Here is a 17,941-nt window from a genome sequence, read left to right as displayed (position 1 = left end):
CAGGGCTGGGCTGGGTGCCGTGGCCCCCCACCCTCCCCTTCCTTCCTGCCTTCTCAGGAAGGACCAAGCCCTGGCTCCTTCCGGCGCGGGGATGGGGGCCGTGGGGCAGATGAGAAAAGCCCTCCCCGTCCTGCAGCTGCTGTCGCGACGCCCCACGCCAGGCGCCGAGCCCCGCGTCCCTTCCCTACCACGTGCGATTAAACGGCGAATCTCTGCCGGGCGGCACCGTCCCGGCTCCCTTGGCCCTCCCGGCGCCTTCCAGCCCCTGCCCCGACGCAGGCAGGGCGTCCCCCCTGAGCTCCCCGCGACCCCACGGGGACGGAGCCGCTGGCGTCCCACGATGGGAATTTAAGGATTTAAAAATCAAACAGCGTGGGAAAAGCGGAAGCCAGCGGAGCCAGGTGCCTGCGGACGGCTCTTCCTCCCCTGCCTCGTCCCTCGGCGGCCACCTCTGTCCTCGCAGACCTGCCCGAGGCCGGCGGTTCCCCCTGAGCCCACGGTGAGCAGCCGGGGTGGGAGGGCTTTGGGGGGGTTTGTAGGAGATGGAGCCTGGGAAGAGACGCTGGGGCTTTTCCGAAGGTGGGAGAGGTCCATCCAGGCTGGGAAGTGGTGAACGGGGAGGTGGGATGGAGGGAAAGGGAAGGGTCTTCCTCTCCCTTCGTGTTCTGCGGGTGAGCTGCCGTGTTGGAAGGAGACGGGGAGCGCCCGGCTCCGAGCTGGGTGCTGCAGTGTCTCGTCATGGGTGCTCCAGGGCCATGTTCCCGAGTGGGTCTGGAGGAGGGAACCGGTGGGAGAGAAAAGAGGCTTGGAGACTGGGGGAGCTGGGGGGCAAACTGGGGCAAACGTTGGCTCGCGGGGATGGAAGGGGCTTCGGCCCCAGCCCGGGCTGCGATGCCCGGCGCTCCAGCGGGGAGCTGGGCTGTGCGGGGCGGCCGTGGGCTGCGTCCCGGCTGGGATCCTGGCAGCCGGCTCTGCCCTGGCCCGGGGTGCCGGCGGGCGCAGGTCTGGCTCAGCAGCCCCGGAGGTTTCTGCCACCTCAGCACAAGGGCTGGAAACAAACAGGGGCGAAGAGACGCGGCGGCGTGTTTGCACCTCAGGTTTGCTGGGGGGGGTTTGGGGTGCTGGGGTTTGGCGAGAGCCCTCGCGGGGTCTGATCCTGCCTGGGGGACCGGGGCTGCCCCCGGAGATGGCAGCGGGTGGGAGACAGCCGGTGCCGTCGTGCGATGCCCACCCGGGGAGGGGGTCAGGCTGCCCTGGGTGCCGCAGTGGGGCTGGGGGCCCTTCGCCCCGACCCACCCGGGGTCCCCACCAGCCCACGCGGTTGCCCGGTGCGGGGCAGAGGCCGCTGGCGGACGCTCCTCCTCTGCGGGAGGCAGGCGAGGACTCGGGGTGGGGCTTTGCCGAGCGAGAAGCCAGAGTCCGGCCAGCCCCGGGGAAGTTGCCAGGGCCGAGCACCCCGGGCGAGCGAGACGGCGAGGCTGCCGCGGCCGCGCACCCGCGCACCGGGTACCGCGCACCCCGTAAGTCTCGGCCGCCTCGGTGGGTGCACCCGGAGCGGTGCTGGGCGTCAGCCGTCCCACCGGTGTCATGGGACGGGACGGCACGCGTTGCCTGGGGACCGGAGGGTGAGGGCGGTGGGTGGGCTGGGGTCCTCACGCTGTCAGCGGTGGGGAGCGGGTCAGACCCCGGCGTCCCCGTACCCGGCTGCCTGCAGAGACCCCCGCCCCGTGCCATGGGGCTGCAGGACACCTGGGCTGACCTAAAGCTTCGGCTCCCAGAGTCCCGCACCTTGGAGCAGGGACACCCACGGAGCGTGGGGCCGGACCCCGGGCTGGCTCCCAGGAGCCCCCGTCCCACGCAGACCCAAACGGCCGCGATGTCCCGTCGTGCTGCCACACTGGAGTCCTCGGCTCGAGTAGTGCTGGGTCCCACCTCGCCCCCCCTCCATCACAGGGCCCCCCCACTGGGAGCTGGTGAGGAGCACTGACCCGCGATGCAGGAGACCTGGTGCTTAACCCCGCTGGGTGACGCACAGCCTTTTTTCCATGCCTCAGTTTCCCCCAGCGTGGAAAGGCGCCATGGGACAGGGAGCCCTGGTTGTTCCTCTCCTCCCTGTGGAAGCAGCCCCGTGCCGGAGGAAGCAGCCAGAGCCGCCTGCGTGAGGGGAGCATCCGGCCCTTCCTCGCAGCCTCGTGGGACCGGGGCTGTGTATTTACTCCTTCTCCTTCCCCTCCGCTGCTGGACTGAGTCACGGCTGCTGCATCACACAGCCCGTCTGGCCGGGAGTCTCCTAACGAAGCGGAGGATTTTGTCTGGCTCCGGGCAAGAGGCTCTTGGCAGCCAGCTGCTCCTGGCTACCGGCCCAGTGTCCCCACGGGGAGGTGGTTTTTGGGGACATGCCCATCAGGGTGCTGGCTTTTGGGGACGTCTCCATCAGGGTGCTGAGCTGTGGGGAAGGTGCACGAGGTGCTGGGGGCAGGAGTGGGGACAGGGATGCTCCCTGGAGGTACCTGGAGCAGGAGCCGGGAGGATGCTGCATCCCGGTGACGTGCCCACAGTGGCATGGCCCCTGCTTGTGCCCACCTAGCCGGGCCACTTCATTTCTCCACGGAGGTAAAAATCAAAAGCCCAATTAGGGGGCTAATTGTGGGGCAGCGTTCGTTACCCTCTGTTCTGTCCAGCCTGCGATGCAGAGCAATGCTGGAGGGGTGAGGTGTGTGCGACCCCCTGCTCCCCACGGGCTCCCTGTTCCCACTCCACGGATGAAACCACTGCTTTGGGAGCTGGGGGTGCTGAGCAGCACCTTGTTTCCCATCCAGGATGGGCCGCTGGCCACCAGACGCCCTCCCAGCAGCCAGAACAACCTTTGGCCACCCAGAGAATCAATCCACCCAGCTCGGCGCGTGGCCGGCCACCAAGCCTCGCCGTTCCCACCTTGCCCTGTGGCCTCGGTGCTGCACCACAGCTCATGGAGGTCTGGGCTTGGAAGCCTACCTCCAGGGTGGCTTTGGGGAGAGATGTCCCCGTGGCCCCGGATGGGTCCCTCAAGCTGCTGGTGAGGTGCCTGTACCCCGGTCGCTGCGGGGAAGGAGAGGCCGGGGGGCTTTGGGAAGAGCTGGCCGTAGGGCTGGCCCATGGCACTGAGCACCCCCAGTTCTCCCCACTCTCTGCTGTGACCTCGGCAGAGATTTGAAGCAGCTCCAGGAGCTTGTTGACCCCCGAGCGCCCCGAAGAACCAGCGATAACCAGAGCTCAGCCACCACTGGGTCTGAACCGGAGGAGGTGGCTCCTCGGCTCTCCTTGGCCGAGATGGGTCTCACCAACGCCACGGCTCAGCCCAGTGTCCCCCAGGAGAGAGACCCTCGCTCTGCTTCCATCACTTGTCTCTGAGGAAGGAGCAATGTTCCTGGGTGAGGTGAACATGGCAAGGATGGCACTGGCTGCTGCATCGGGGGCACCCGCTCTGCACCGGCCCCTTGAGATGCTAACAACCCCCAGAAGGACTGTGGGGCAGGAAAGCAGGCGTTTTCTCCTTAAAATATGCCCAGCACACGCTCCAGGGCAGCGGCAACAGAGGTGCCGCATCGGCCTCTGCCCTTCGGGGACCGCGGGTGGGCCGGGAGCGTCCGCTGCGCAGCGGTGGTTGATGTAGTGATGAATTTAAGGAGAAGTCTGTACCTTGCTGTAGGTGACCCTGCTTCAGCAGGAGGGTTGGACTAGATGACCCACAGAGGTCCCTTCCAACCCCTACTATTCTGTGATTCTGTGATTCTGTGAAGCCCAGGCTCCCTTCAGGAACACTGGCAGCTTCCTCAGCCGTTTATTCTACGCCTTGGGAGGGCTTCGCCTCCGCGTGTTTGCGTCCAAAGTCGCTCTGACCCAACCAGGCCGGCCCGCCGGGAGCGGTCTGGATGGGGCTGGGCGCGTCGGCCGCGCCGGGCTGGGCACTGCTCGCTCTCCGGTTCCTCGACCCGGTCGTACCTAGAATGGAAAAAACCCAGGCAAAGAGCAGAGCCCTTACGCCTCCTGCCACGCCTCTGCTGCAAGGCCAGACATCTCAAGGGCGGTATAAATTCTTCAAAGGTGACACCGTCCTCTCCCGGTGACAGCTTTCTTGTCCTGCCGAGCAAGGGACGCAGCTGGGATGGGTGCGTGCGGCTGCCCGGGACGGGTGGTGTTGGTGTCAGAGGGAGCCGGGCAGATGGGGGGGCTGGGGGAGCTGCTTCGTCCTCGCGATGCTGGAAGAGCAGCCCGGGCTCCTTTGAGACCTGAGCGTTTCCCAGGGCTCGGTGCCAAGTCCCGAGGGCTTGGTGACTCCGACCCGAAAGCCTTCCCCGGGGCGGGTGCCGCCTGCCTGCCTTCTGCCCCCGGCTCCGGGGCTGCTGAGGGGGTGTCGCAGGGCAGCCCGGGGGGGCTGGCGGGGCTGGCGGGGTGGGGTTTGTACCTGGCTGTTGGTTTTTGCTGGCTGGGTTGGGGTGTCCTGTCCCTGCCTGCCCAAAGGGACCGGGGGCCGGGTGTCTCCTGATGCCCCCCACCCCTGGGTGCTGGGGGCGGAGGGGTCAGCCCCGGGGGTGCACCCAGGTGCTGCCACCATCCCGTCCATGGTGGCTGTGCCCTGATCTGACGTGTCCCTCCCTCCCGCAGGCCTCAGCGTGCTGGCCCGGTGCTATGCGATGCTCCCTGAAGCGCTCCGTCACGGCTGCGCTCGCAGCCTCCTTCCTCCTCCTCCTCCTCCTCCTCCACGGGGGCAGCTGGAAGGAGGAGGATCCACTGGAGGTGAGTCCCCCACCAGTGACCTCCCGCTGGAGGGGCCGCTGGAGCATCCTCCATCCCCCCCTGCCCCACACGAACCCCAACCCCGGCTCTGCTCCCTTCCCTGCCCCATGGCACCCCCAAACCCCAGCTCTGCCTTCCTCTCTTCCCGAGGTTGCCCTGCACACCTGGGTCTCCCCCGATCCAGGAGCTGGGAGGTCAGGACAGGGGTTCCCCCTCATTTCTGGGGCCCTCCTTGCTCTCCCCCCTTGCTCACACGCATCCATGGTGCTCTGGGGTCTGACCTGGCTGCCTGCTGCTCCCATCCAGGTGGAGCTTAGGGGCTTGGCCCCAGAGACGATCCTGCAGATGCTGAAGCCCGAAGGAGCCCTGCGCATCCTCAGGGACACAGAAGAGCTCTCAGCACTCCACAACATCTCCTACCACCTCCTTGCTGGCTCCCTCTCGCCCCGCAGAAGTGAGTGGCTCGGGGCCCCCGGCCTGGGCAGGGCTGTGGGTTCAATGGAGGGGTGGAGGAAGGTCAGCGTGCTCCAAGCGTGGCCCGTGCTTCTGCTGCAGCTTGGGACTGGGGCATCCACAGACATTTTGGGTTTCCCAGATCTCTGCAGGGAGGGTGGCTGAGACCCCATCTCCCTGGGGTTGAGTTCCCTGCTCTGCAGTGAGGAAGGTGGAGATGGTGGGGCTTGACCACCTGGACACACTGGCCCAGGCTGCCCAGGGAGGTTGTGGAGTCTCCTTCTCTGGAGATATTCCAGCCCCGCCTGGACGCGGTGCTGTGCAGCCTGCTCTGGGTGACCCTGCTTGGGCAGGGGGTTGGGCTGGGTGACCCACAGAGGGCCCTGCCAACCCCAAACATTCTGTGATTCTGTGATGACCACGTGGTGTGAGAGATGCAGGTCAAGCTCTCGGACAGATGCACAAAAAGCAATTCACGTGCAAACACCACGGGAAGGAGCTTAGGGCAGCCCCACGCGAGTCTGTGCTGAAACGAGAGGTCCAGGACGTGCACGGTGCTGCACAGAGCAGCAGCGAGAGAAGCTGCAGCGAAGCTGAATAAATGCACCCACAGCTGGGCTGTGGGGAGGGCAGAAGGATGCCTCATCCCAGCGTGGTTGCATCTCCGCGAGGTTTGGAGTAGGATGTGCAGCCATGCCATGAAACCATCCCTGCCCCGTAGACGGTCTCTGCGCTGTTCCTTCCCCAAGTTTCATTTTTTTAAGGTGTTTTTTCCCAAATATTTCTTCTTCAGGGGAGCCCCTGACTTCTCCTCCTGGCCTCTCCCTGCCCTTTGGGCACCTCCTGAGATGCTGGGGGCTTCAGCTTCAGAAAGGACCTGCCAGCCTTGGACATGGGGCCATAACCACTCGGGTTGGCCATGTGAAGAGCTTTTTGGAGGCCCCTCCTTGTGGCTTGCAGGGAAAAACCTCACCATGGTGCGTCCCACGTCACCCCTCAGCCTGCTAATGCCTTTCCTTGCCTTGCAGAATTCTTGGCCGTGGGATTGGCATCAGTGCGGCGGCCGCGTGGCTACTACCTCCCAGCCACGCTCCAGTCCCTCTTCAAGCAGTCGACAGAGGAGGAGCTGCAGGAGATGGTGGTGGTGGTGCACCTGGCCGACGCAGACCCTGAATGGAACGTGCACGTGGCTGCCGACATCGCCCGCAAGTTTGCTCACCACATCCTCCTCGGCCGGCTCCTGCTTATCCACGCTCCCCATGAATTTTACCCTACCCTCGAGGGCCTCAAGAGAAACTACAACGACCCGGAGGAGCGGGTGAGGTTCAGGTCCAAGCAGAACGTGGACTACGCCTTCCTCTTCGCCTTCGCTGCCAACCTCTCCTCCTACTACCTGATGATCGAGGACGACGTGTGGTGTGCGAAGTCCTTCTTGACGGCCATCCGCAAGGCGCTGGCTTCCCGGGAAGGCTCCAACTGGGCCACCCTTGAATTCTCCAAGCTGGGCTACATCGGTAAGCTCTACCGCTCCAGTGACCTTCCTCGCCTGGCTCGCTTCCTCCTCCTCTTCTACCAGGAGATGCCCTGCGACTGGCTGCTGGTCCACTTCCGCCTCCTGCTCACCCAGAAGGACGTCATCCGCTTCAAACCCTCCCTCTTCCAGCACATGGGCCTCTACTCCTCCTTCCAGGGCACCATCAACCGGCTGGAGGACGACGAGTTCCAGGCTGATGCCTTGGACCTTCCCGACAACCCACCGGCGGCCTTGTTCACCAGCATGGCCGTCTTCGAGAACTACGAGCCCCTCAAGGCTTACAGCACAGCAGAGGGGTATTTCTGGGGGAAGGACCCAGCAGCCGGCAGCGTCTTCTCCATCGTCTTCCACCAGCCGGCCCACATCACCCGCGTGCGGGTGCGCACGGGCTCCGAGGAGCGCCGGGGCGATTCCCTGCGCGCAGGGGTGCTGGAGCTGGGCTGGTGGCGGCGGGCTGATGGCCGGGACTGCTCTGCCTACACCACCGTGGGCACCTTCGAGAAGGGGACCTTCGAGCGGCGGGGGCTGGAGAGGGGCGTGCCGGGCCCCGTGGAGTGCGTGAGGATCCGGGTAACGCAGGACCAAAGCGAGTGGCTCATCATCCAGAGCATCGACATCTGGACCACGGCGGGCACCTGAGCACGGCCGTGGCAGGTCACCAAAGCGGCTGCATTTTGTACGAAGAGGTCTTTTATTTTTCTCACTCCCTTTTCTGAGAAGGAATTAAATTATTGCCTCCCGCGGGCGGTGCCGCCTGTCTCCGGAGGGATGCCAGGCACTGCGGTGGGATGGGATGGGGCCGGGAGCGGGGCCCACCACGCCGTGCCGGCCTGGGGGATGCCCTGAAGAGCAAGTGTGGGGAGGAGCAGAGGCCTGGGGACTTCAGCCTGGGACGTAGAAAACATTCCCTCACAGGGAGGATGGTGTACAGCACAAAGCTAAGCAGCTAATTAACAAACAAAATAATTAACCCGGCAGTGGCACTTTTTGCAGCCTCTCCACACCATCCCACCTGGACAAGGTCCTGTGCAGCCTGCTGTAGGTGACCCTGCTTCGGCAGGAGGGTTGGACTAGATGACCCACAGAGGTCCCTTCCAACCCCTACCATTCTGTGATTCTGTGGTTCTGTGATCCCTTCCCTCCCTGAGCTTTCTAACCCACCGACTCCCCGTTTCTAACCTGCAGTTTTTTCCCTCTCCTATTTTCAAGCTGCTCCTGGGAGGGGCCAGGGGAGGGTAGGGGGGTGCTGCCCACCAAACCCCTTGCCCTCCAGCATCAGGGACGCAGGGGAGCAGGACGCCCACCCCGCTGGTGCTCACCGATGTCTCGGTGCCGGTCAGAGGGGCACGGCCACCAGATGGGCCTGTCGCACCGGCTCAGTCCCGCACAGCCCCTCTCCTCCCTCCACCGCTCCTGCTCAGGCTCCTGCTCAGACCCCGCAGACTTTCCTCCTCGGAGAGGCTGCGCATCCCAGGGAGCACACCGTGTCCGTGAGGGATCCACACCGAGAGGGATGGACAGGGAAGAGGAGGCTTCTCAAAGGGGGAGAAAGGTCCAAGGATTGAGCACCACGGAACAAGGGTGGGTGAAGGAAACCTTGGCATAACATGAAGCTCTGGGTGCGCTTTAGCCCAGCGAGGTGCTGCAGGGTGACCGGGGTACACGCAGGCGGCAGGCACGAAGCCCCCAAAAAGCTTCCGTTTGGATTTGTCTGGCAGGATCAGCTTGGAGGGCTGGATCCTGCCGGGCAGCTCGACCCAAAGCTGTTGGCACCAGCACAAATGGCGGTGGCCGGTGCCTCTCCTCGTTAGGCTTTTGGCAATAATTGCTCAGCTTTCAACAAACAAGGAGGGTTCTGATCTGCTCGGCCTTCCTGCGAGACAGCTCGGGGCACTTTGTCGCTAGCTTGTGCCGCACGGGACTGCTCTGGTTTGCCGGTGTTTGAAGTCCGGCTCTCCTGGAACAAGACCATCGCCCTCCGAGGACAGAGAGGCACGAACCGGTGCCGGGGACCCACCTGCAGTGCCGAAACACCCGAGTGCCGTAACCACAGCTCGGCCTCGAGGTCTTGCATCAAGTTGCCCGCTGGGCACTGGAAGAGCAGCTGCTCAGTGCGGGGAGCCCCAGACCGGGCGTGATGGGACTTTTCCCTGAAAAAAAGCCAGGCACGTAACAGATCTTTGTCTGCGTTTAATACAGAGATGCTACACGATAAACTCCAGCACCTTCCTGACATTCTCGGTGTTCTCAGTGGGATCACGATACACATTGCAGAATCACTTCAGTTTCCTCCGCGCGGCCCAAGCGCAGCCAGAGCTCTTGGCGTGTTCTGAGCAGCACAGGTGTCCCCTCTCCAGGGCCCCAAGACCCAGGCAAGTGTTTACGCTGCTCCAGCAGAGCCTTTGCCCCGGCTCTCTTGGACACAAATGCCCCCGACCGCCCTGTGAGAGCATCAAGGGTTACCAGCGTGGGTACAGACAGAAAGCTTTCTCCCCAGTATGTTTTTATCTGCTGCTAAAACAGGAAAAGATGTAACTATAACTCAACATTTTGCCTGTTGGTCTCTCACTTGTGAATGTACTAATCAGTTCTGTGGTATTCACCTACACAGACACGAGCTGCAATCTCAGTTATGCTGGTGTAAACCTGGGCAGACTCCACTGAAGAGAGTGGAAATCCATTCCGTCTACACCAGGGTAAGCGCAAGGAGCAGCTGACCGCCGGCACGGAACCCCCTCCTCCTTCTTCCAGCGCAACGCACTTGTCTCAGCACCACGATGCCCAGTTAACATTGGTGCAAACTGGAGGAGGAGGAGGCTTCTTCATCCTGGAGGAGTGCCACATAATTTATCCCACATAAAAACTATCCCATTATTTTTATCCCAAGATGACCCAGCCAGCGTCCCCCACTCCGTACCGAGAGCCCCGTCTCTGATGCGGGGGTGGGGGGCTGATGGAGACTTCGCTCCCAACAAGTGGTGCTGGTGGGGTCCAGCCCAGCCCAGCGCGCTGCAGCTGCGGCCCCGGCTCCCGTCAGCCCGTGAAGCGGGGCAGCAGCGCTGGGCACCACCAACCATTCACATGCAGCCACGGGGCTAAAGATCAGCACAGATCTCAGCCGGGCAAGGGTTAAAGAGCCTCTGGGCTGAGAGGTAATGGGCAAGGGGACAAAACCAGAGGCAAACATTGTGGTCTGCTTCGATCTATGCAGACGGTGAATCAGAGAGGGTTAGAGCTTTCAGTCAAACACCACGGATGTCCTGAAGGATGACTTGCTGTCCAACTCGACCAGCGGAGCTACCCTGTCTCTTGGGAAGTGGTGCCGCACGGCTCAAAGATCTAGCTCAGCATCTTGTGGCGGTCGAAAACCGTCTTCCTCTGCTCCTGCACCTGGCGCTTCCAGCGCTGCTGGGCCCCCTCCACCCTCTCCAGCACCGTGTTGGCTCTAGCGCCGGACGGGGTGGGGGCTGCGGCCAAGGAGCGAGCATCCTGCAAGGGAAAGGAACGGTGAAAAAGATCAAGACGTGCTCAGCCCGGACATGGAAGGTGGCAGCTCGACTGTGGGAGAAATTTCAACTGAAAGAGCAATTCACGGCTTGAGTGGTCCTGATGAAGAACCTCATTTTCAGAGCTCCTCAACAGCAGCCCCCCAACTCCAGCTGGAAAGTTTGCACTTGGGGACCACCCGTGGTGAAGTCACATGCCCCAAATAAAAAGTCCCCAGGAGAGGAACTGCACTAAGTCTAAACCTCTGCTGGAAATCCACTGCTAGGAGCCCGCAAGGAGCCGCGCTGCTCAAGCAAACCGCATCACCCCACGGAAACCGGGCCAACGGTTTCCGTTGTCCTCGCACACTGCCTTACACAGTAGCTGCTCCTCTGTTTCTCGGATGGTGCTGCAGGACTTGTGGCCAGCTCTGCTGTTCAGACTGCTCCAGCCAACCACATTTACACTGCCGTAATGTCTGAGGGCCCTTGCATGGGGACCCATCGTGGCACACACACCCCAAGGCAGTCACAAAGCCTATCCCAAAGAGTTTACACTCCAGCACACTGGAGTAAGACAAAATCACAGAAACACAGAATGAAAGGTTGGAAAAGACCTCTAAGATCATCAAGTCCAACCACCCACCCAACACCACCATGGCTGCTAAACCATGTCCTGAAGTGCCACATCTACACGTTATTTAAAAACCTCCAGGGACGGTGACTCCACCACCTCCCTGGGCAGCCTGGTCCAATGCCTGACCACTCTTTCAGGAAAGAAATTTTTCCTAATATCTAAACCTCCCCTGACGCAAACTGAAGCCATTTCCTCTCGTCCTAGCGCTGGTTAGCTGGGAGAAAAGACCAACAACTGCCTCACTACACCCTCCTTTCAGGCAGTTGTAGAGAGCAATAAGCTCCCCCCTCAGCCTCCTCTTCTCCAGACTGAACAGCCCCAGTTCCTTCAGTCGGCTCATCGTTAGACTTGTTCTCCAGACCCCTCCGCAGCCTCACTGCCCTTCTCTGGACACGCTCCAGCAACTCAACGTCCTTGTAGTGAGGGGCCCAAAACTGAACACAGCACTTGAGGTGCGGCCTCACCAGTGCCGAGTACAGGAGCAAACCTCGCCCAATTTCAGGCATTTACAGCATGCACCTAGATCTAAGTCTGAATGATCGCTGGGGAGCAGTGGAGCAAACGCATACCTTTAGAACACAATTCATCTCCTGCAGGACCTCCTTTTCTCAGCAGAGTGAGGTAATGGATAGACCATGCACGTCAGAGCAGCTACTCCTCACTTTCATCAGCATATGAAAGAATTGGGCCAAACAGTTTACACTTACAAAAAAGTATGAACAGGACAGACTGATCCAGTGGTTTTCTCGGAGACTCGGGAAGAAGAGCATCTTCAAACATCACAGCTTCCCTTCTCAGAGTGTGACTGAGCAAACCACTCGCACCCAGAGTCACCAGTTGCTAGGGAAGGCCTCCTCACCAGTCGCCTCCCAGCAGCCGGGGCAATGCTCGAGCACAGCCCTGAGGCTCCACCAAGGGAAGGGCCTCAGCTCCAGGAGAGAGCTCTGCCCAGCACTGCGCCCCGCTAAACTGCACACGTCTGCATGGAGAAAACCAGAGGGAAAGCTGTGTCGCAGAGCCACACGCTGCACTAACAGGCAGCAAGTCTTGGACAGCCCTGGCATCCCGCAGACAGAGCACGGGCTACAGCTGCAATCAAGCATGAGAGCTAATCACTGCGCGTGCAGGCACTGCACTCCTCCACAGCAGCCATCAGCTCCGCCTCCAACACTTCCTCTCGTGAGAGACCATCCCACCTCAGCCTCCTGTACTTCCCTACGGGAGAAGGGAAGCCTCAGGGAAAGATGAGCAGATTTACAAGTCAGAGTGCTCTTGTTCTGAAATCCCCCTTGGAATCAGGCCCGATCACTCCCCCTGAAGCACCACCTCTCTCGCAAGGGGAAGGACGCTGTAATTGCACGAATTTCTTGCAGCATGAAATTTGTCCTTCCCCAAAATGTCTCTGTGTGTGAGAAAGAGAGAGGGAGACTCTCTCTTTCCTACTGGATCCTAATTTTCTTGTCCAAGATGTTGTATGCCATGTCCCCCAAAAAGACGGGATCCGAGTGAAATTCTGCACTGGGGAGAAGCACAAGGAACACTGGCCCAGGCTGCCCAGGGAGGTTGTGGAGTCTCCTTCTCTGGAGATATTCAAGACCTGCCTGGACAAGGTCCTGTGCAGCCTGCTGTAGGTGACCCTGCTTCAGCAGGAGGGTTGGACTAGATGACCCACAGAGGTCCCTTCCAACCCCTACTATTCTGTGATTCTGTGATTCTGTGAACAAGAGCCTGGATACAACAGGGACCAGCCCCAGAGCAGGGTCAAACAACAGCCACAGCACCTCAGAGGCTGCTCTTTTAAGCGTCTAGAAGACAAGCCAGCCCCATGTTTCAGCAAATAACTAAACCCCATCCTTTCCTGGAAGCTCACCACCAAGTGACTACACCTAGGACACTGCACAAACAGGAATCGTTTGACTTTTGCTTTCATCTAGACAGACATACACCAAACTCGGGCCACTTGCGAAAAAGCCACCCCCTGCCCCACACGACCGCTCTCATCTTGCACTCGTAAGACAGAACTTCTACTTTGATTTCCTTGTGCTTCAGCATGATCTGCACAGATGTGAGTCTAAATGTTTACCTGTGGTAAGCACCCAAAAAGCAACAGCACTGGTCCCACACTGGATCACAGGGGACAAGCACGAGGTCACTCTGTTCCCTGTCAGCCATTCTCTTGTCACCCTACCACCGTGATGGCAGCCACCCACTTGCACCCTGCACGCCCCAGCAGCACAGCCTCACCTCATTCTCCTCCTCATTGTGCAGGGGCTGGGTATAAGCATCTGGCTTCCGGATCAGAGGGTCCACCAGCACGAGGAAAGCCATGTAAAGCAGCAGTGCCCCCACCACGGACAAGTAAATGATGATGATCACCTGCAGTTAAGGACAGCACAGTGGAAAAGGATCAGCAGTATAGATAAGAAGCACCACAGAGGCCAGGAGGCTCCCTTCATTGCGGCCTCTGATGATTAATCTCTTCCCTCATTCTAATTTTGCTCACTATGAAGTCTCTTGCACTTGCAGGAAGGCTGATGAGACGTAAGTGCCATCACTGCATAAACTGTGCTGATCTTCTCCGCACTGTGCCAATATAGGGCACGTGCTGCATGTGAAAGGAGACCAACAAGATGGGTCCCCAGTCAGAGGTGCTTGGCACCGTCATACATGCTCAGCAAGAAGACTGGGCTCCTGTGCAGCCTTCTCCTCACTGCCAGGAGCCCTCCTGACTCAGACACAGTGCCACTGGCACTACCACCATGTACTAGCTATGATAGTCTTATTTTCCCTTTCCGGGCTCTTCTCCAGGAGCCCACCAGTCTCGCAGTGCCTGGGATGGTGTGGCAAGGAGAAGGCACCAGTCATAGGGAGCAGAACCGGTCCTACCTTGATGGTGGTGGTGCTGCGCTCCTCGTACTTGCATTCACACAGCAGGCAGTAGGCCTCCACGTCATTCCCTGGCACCGGCATCGGCTCCACAACATGCAGGCAGTTGCTGCAACACAAAGAAACCAACATCAGCAACAGGACAAGGTGAAACTCTGTGGAAGGACACTGGGGTGACTTTTTGTGTGCCGTAGCTTTCCCGTGAGGCTGGTAATGCTGATCCAGTTTTAAGAGTTCCCCTCACAGCTCAGCTAGCCCAAAGTTGCTGGGACGGACTGTCCAAGCGCCTTCTGCAGGGATCCAGTCTAGGTGAAGGGGACTGGAGCGTACACCCTACATCTGCTGTGAGCTGTGGCTCAAGAAATCATGCCTTCCCAATTCCTCAGTCTCTGTTCAAAGAATGTCCCTCGCCTGGGCTGAACATCACCTACCAAAATGACTTCCTCTGCAAACGCACACGCAGGGAATTACTTCCTTAGCACCAGCTGGCCACTCCGGAGCGTTGGCTTTCACGGACCGACCCCTCAGGCTTCAACCCACAACTCACCAGTCCTTCTGCGACACATTCTTGTTGTAAATGTGCCCACTGATGTTCCGGTACGGGGGACAGATGCACTTGCAGCGGATGTCCTCCGAGCTCTGCAGAAGGAAGAGGAGACGGCATTAGCCAGTGAACATGTGCGTAGAGTTCTGCTGCCCTCCCCACCCGGGGGCGTGGGAAAAGGCAAAAGGTACGGTAAGAGAGAAACAACTTCACACCATGTCTCTTCTTCCTGCGCTGCTTCTTTCACATCAATAACTTCGCAGTTTTAAAATGTCTTGAGCACCTCTGCTCCAGACCCCAGGCAGTTTTCAAACAAATTTTAAAATGCAAGCTCCAAAACACAGCAGCAGGCAGGGCAGAGGCCACTGTCACGTACATTCACAGCTCCACAAATGATAAATACACATCTGCTACAGCACTCCTTACTTCGCAAAATTCCATGGAAAAACAGTTGCTTCTCTGCCATTACCGTTTCTGTTGTACCACACACATGGTTTAGTGCTTGCGTCTGAATCCGTTCACTCACCTTGTCGGCTTGTGCTAGAGGAGCAAGGATGCAGCACAGCAGCACGATCAGCGGCGCGGAGCTCGCACACTTCCAGGTGCACTGGGCAAACATCATGGCAGCCTGAGGAAACAAAAATTCACATCCAGGACAGAGGATCTCAGCTGAATGCAGCCAGAACAAATTAGTTTTGAGCTTTCTTTTGTGGCCCACTTGCCTCTGTTATGCTTAGGAAGTAGAAACTTCTCCCTGAATCAAGTCTGATGCCAGTCAGAAATTCCTAGAAACACTTTACACGGATCCCAGAAAACACTCCTATCAAACAAGCTTCCACCATCTAAAGCCACACATTGAAACCACCACAGTCCTTCAAAAAATGTTGCTGACTTCCTTACAATTTGACTTGTGCAATTCCACAGAATCCCGCTACTCTCTTACTATTGTGGAGCTCTGGAACAGATATTTTGCTGCTGAACAGTTTTGCCCAGTAGAAGATACAGAACCAGGAAAACCACGGACCAAGAGTGACCTAAAGAAGTACACTGGAGCCTCTTTGCTCTGCTGTGTAATAAATGTTACATCATTCATCTTCTGAGCCTCAAAGTTTTGCTTCTGAAGGGGTCAGCATACTTTCCTCCCCTTCCAGGGGGTGGAATGTTTACTGATTTCTGAATACCCTTTACCCCAAGATACCTGTTGAGTAAAATCCTAATTTTTAAAAATTATTTCAAGTTTCTAGCTTGATGAATTCCTTATATGCCTTTTGCTACATACACATAAAGTTGTTCTAGAGATGTGTGTTTGCACAAATCCAGAGGAATATGAGTTCATTTTCTTTGCTGCACAAAGCACAGTTAGTCTGCAGAAGGCTGGCGTTCACCTTCACAAGGCCAGCACACTTGGCGACAGGAGGCACAGCCTCACGGTGCCACCTCGGGGACAGCTCCAAAAAGCTGCTGCAGCACAGCTTGATTCAGGGAAGGTAATTTACCCTTCATTAATCAGCTCCATACGGAACGTGTAATCCCACAACTAACTCCAGGTACATATACGCTATTAACCAACATAATTCCATTAGTACTTACGTCACTGGAGTATTCTACCACCATTTGCTTTATCTTATGTCAACACTCTAAAAATGTGCCAAACCTTTATCGATTTTATGGATTGCAAACACCAAGTTCCTCTCTTCTTTATCGGAACAAAACACCAGCCACTTCTAACAAGCTGACCTGCCAAAATCCATCAAAATGCATTCCAGTCCTATCAGCCTATTGCAGGATTTCTTAACCCTTTGAACCCCTGCTAGCAGAAACCTCCACAAACCACGGTTCTTTCTTCGGAGGCACCGTTGCACATCAGGGTTTTAGCTCTTCATCAGAAATGCTGGTTCGCGTGTGACTTATCTGAGCTGCACAGTGCACGTTCCCCATTGTCAGTGGTTTTGGACTACTACCTGTTTCAATTTTTAACTCGACAATGGAGCACGTATCTGGAATTTAGTCTTAGCCTGCTCAACTGAATTCAGATCATGTGAACAACTCATAACTGCCATTTTTAATAAAAGTGAGGGAAAACACGTCACCCAGTATACCATGTTTACCAGGAACAAAATAAAAACTTGGAATGACCCCTAAACAGAGTCCACCCATCACAAACTGTAAAACACAAAGGACAATTCATATTTAGCCCTTCCCAAGCCTGATGGCGTATGCTCAAAGGGGCACCCTCACACAGGCCTGCAAGCCGTTGTTTTCCAGGCAGTCAGGTCGTCCAAAAGCACCTCCCCGGGGGCTGCGACCCAGCTGCTGGGCCTGGCCCTGGACGAGAGGGTTGAGGTCTCAGAGGTCGTGACTGCGGAGCGTGGCAGCTCCCAGGCCTGACCTCCCCCCCCCGAAATGATGCCGCCCGCACAACCATGCCCGTCCTCCCCGGGAGCAGCCCCAGTGCCCTTCACCCTCAGCATCCCCTGGAGACCAAACGGCTCCGACGCGGTGATCCGCGCTCCGGCCACCCCCGACACCCACCCGGCTCCAGCCAGCAGCGGGGCCTGCACCGGCGGCGACCCCTCAGCCCCCACTGCAGGGCCGCGGAGGCTCGGCCCACCCCGCCCCAGGGGCCCGGCCTCCCGGGGTGCCGCCGTCATGGGCGCGCCTCCTCCCACCGAGCAACCGATCGCCGGGCCCCGGGGGCGGGAAGCGGCGGAGCAGGGAAGGGAAGGGCAGGAGCCCGCCCGGCCTCCCCTCAGGCCGCCCCCAGCGCAGCCCGCACCGGCCCTACCTGCGGCGCGACGCCGGCGACGGACCTTCGCCGGTCCCCGGTCCCCTCAAGCCCCGCCCTCGCCCCATTCTCTGCGCGCCCATTGGCTGCGAGGGGTGATGCCCGGTGACAGGCAGTACCCGCGGCCAGTCGGAAGGCAGGTCGCCCCACCGCGTTCTGAGGAGCCGGAGCGCAGCGCCTTCCCGCCCCGCGGAGCTGAGGGGAGCGGGCGGCGGGCGGGCGGGCGCGGGTGTGTCCCCATCGCCGGACCTGGCCTGGGGCAGCTCCCTCCCGGCTCCCCCCTCGTCGGGCCGGGCAGGCTGCCGCGTCCTGGCGCTGGGCCCCGCGAGAGCCCCGTTCTCCCCCCGAGCAGCGGGCGCTCCCCTCAGCCTTGGGCCCGTCGCACCGCGGGTGTTGCTGTGGCCGTCAGAGGGGAAAACCCGGTCCGCAGTGGTGCCCCCGGTTGTGTTCTTTGGCTGGTGGATGGTTATAGATGATACTCATGATCCCCTAGGCTCGAAGGCCGTGGGTCTGCAGGTATTCTCTGGTGTCAGGAACCAACGACCCCGTTCTGCTCCATCGCTGTGCCAGGGAGAATGCTGCCCCTTCCCAAGGCCGCGGAGTCTTGTGTCTGCCCAAAGGAACGTTTCAGAGATCTGTCTCTGGAAGCGTCTCGGGTTTGCCCCGTTGTCTGCGGCCGCGGCCTGAACTTCAGGTGTGCGAACGGCCTCGGCCTTGGCCCGGCTCCCTGGGAAGCTCTGCTTCTCTGCTTCTCTGCTCGCTCCGGTGTTTGGTTATTTACCTGAGCTCTTTGTGGTGCCGGATAAAGTCAGGATCTAATCCCTTTTCAGGTAAAAAGCTT

General features: G+C 59.4%; 2 protein-coding genes across 5 annotated transcripts; one reads left to right on the top strand and one right to left on the bottom strand.

Moving 5' to 3' along the window:
• Positions 1–450: 450 nt before the first annotated feature.
• Positions 451–8,981, top strand: LOC104337055 (alpha-1,6-mannosyl-glycoprotein 4-beta-N-acetylglucosaminyltransferase). 3 transcript variants are annotated; one of them, XM_075442746.1, is made up of 4 exons: positions 451–499; positions 4,645–4,776; positions 5,083–5,230; positions 6,258–8,981. In XM_075442746.1, the coding sequence occupies exons 2-4, from the start codon at positions 4,669–4,671 to the stop codon at positions 7,400–7,402; spliced, it is 1,401 nt and encodes a 466-aa protein (XP_075298861.1). In that variant the 5' UTR covers positions 451–499; positions 4,645–4,668; the 3' UTR covers positions 7,403–8,981. The 3 variants fall into 3 exon arrangements, with proteins under 3 accessions (XP_075298861.1, XP_075298862.1, XP_075298860.1); XM_075442745.1 differs by lacking the exon at positions 451–499 and adding an exon at positions 1,439–1,520; XM_075442747.1 differs by lacking the exons at positions 4,645–4,776; positions 5,083–5,230 and having other exon boundaries at positions 460–499.
• On the bottom strand, positions 8,939–17,152 carry TMEM9 (transmembrane protein 9). Of its 2 annotated transcripts, none has more exons than XM_075442776.1 (6): positions 17,101–17,152; positions 14,842–14,943; positions 14,319–14,410; positions 13,772–13,880; positions 13,130–13,261; positions 8,939–10,252 (listed from the first exon to the last, which is right to left on the bottom strand). In XM_075442776.1, the coding sequence occupies exons 2-6, from the start codon at positions 14,935–14,937 to the stop codon at positions 10,103–10,105; spliced, it is 579 nt and encodes a 192-aa protein (XP_075298891.1). In that variant the 5' UTR covers positions 14,938–14,943; positions 17,101–17,152; the 3' UTR covers positions 8,939–10,102. The 2 variants fall into 2 exon arrangements, with proteins under 2 accessions (XP_075298891.1, XP_075298892.1); XM_075442777.1 differs by lacking the exon at positions 17,101–17,152 and adding an exon at positions 16,848–17,069.
• Positions 17,153–17,941: the final 789 nt, after the last annotated feature.

The sequence above is a fragment of the Opisthocomus hoazin genome, chromosome 25 (genome assembly GCF_030867145.1).
Source record: "Opisthocomus hoazin isolate bOpiHoa1 chromosome 25, bOpiHoa1.hap1, whole genome shotgun sequence".
Classification (NCBI taxonomy): domain Eukaryota; kingdom Metazoa; phylum Chordata; class Aves; order Opisthocomiformes; family Opisthocomidae; genus Opisthocomus; species Opisthocomus hoazin.
Note: the sequence above shows the minus strand (reverse complement) of the source record. Positions and strands in the feature narration are given on the sequence as shown.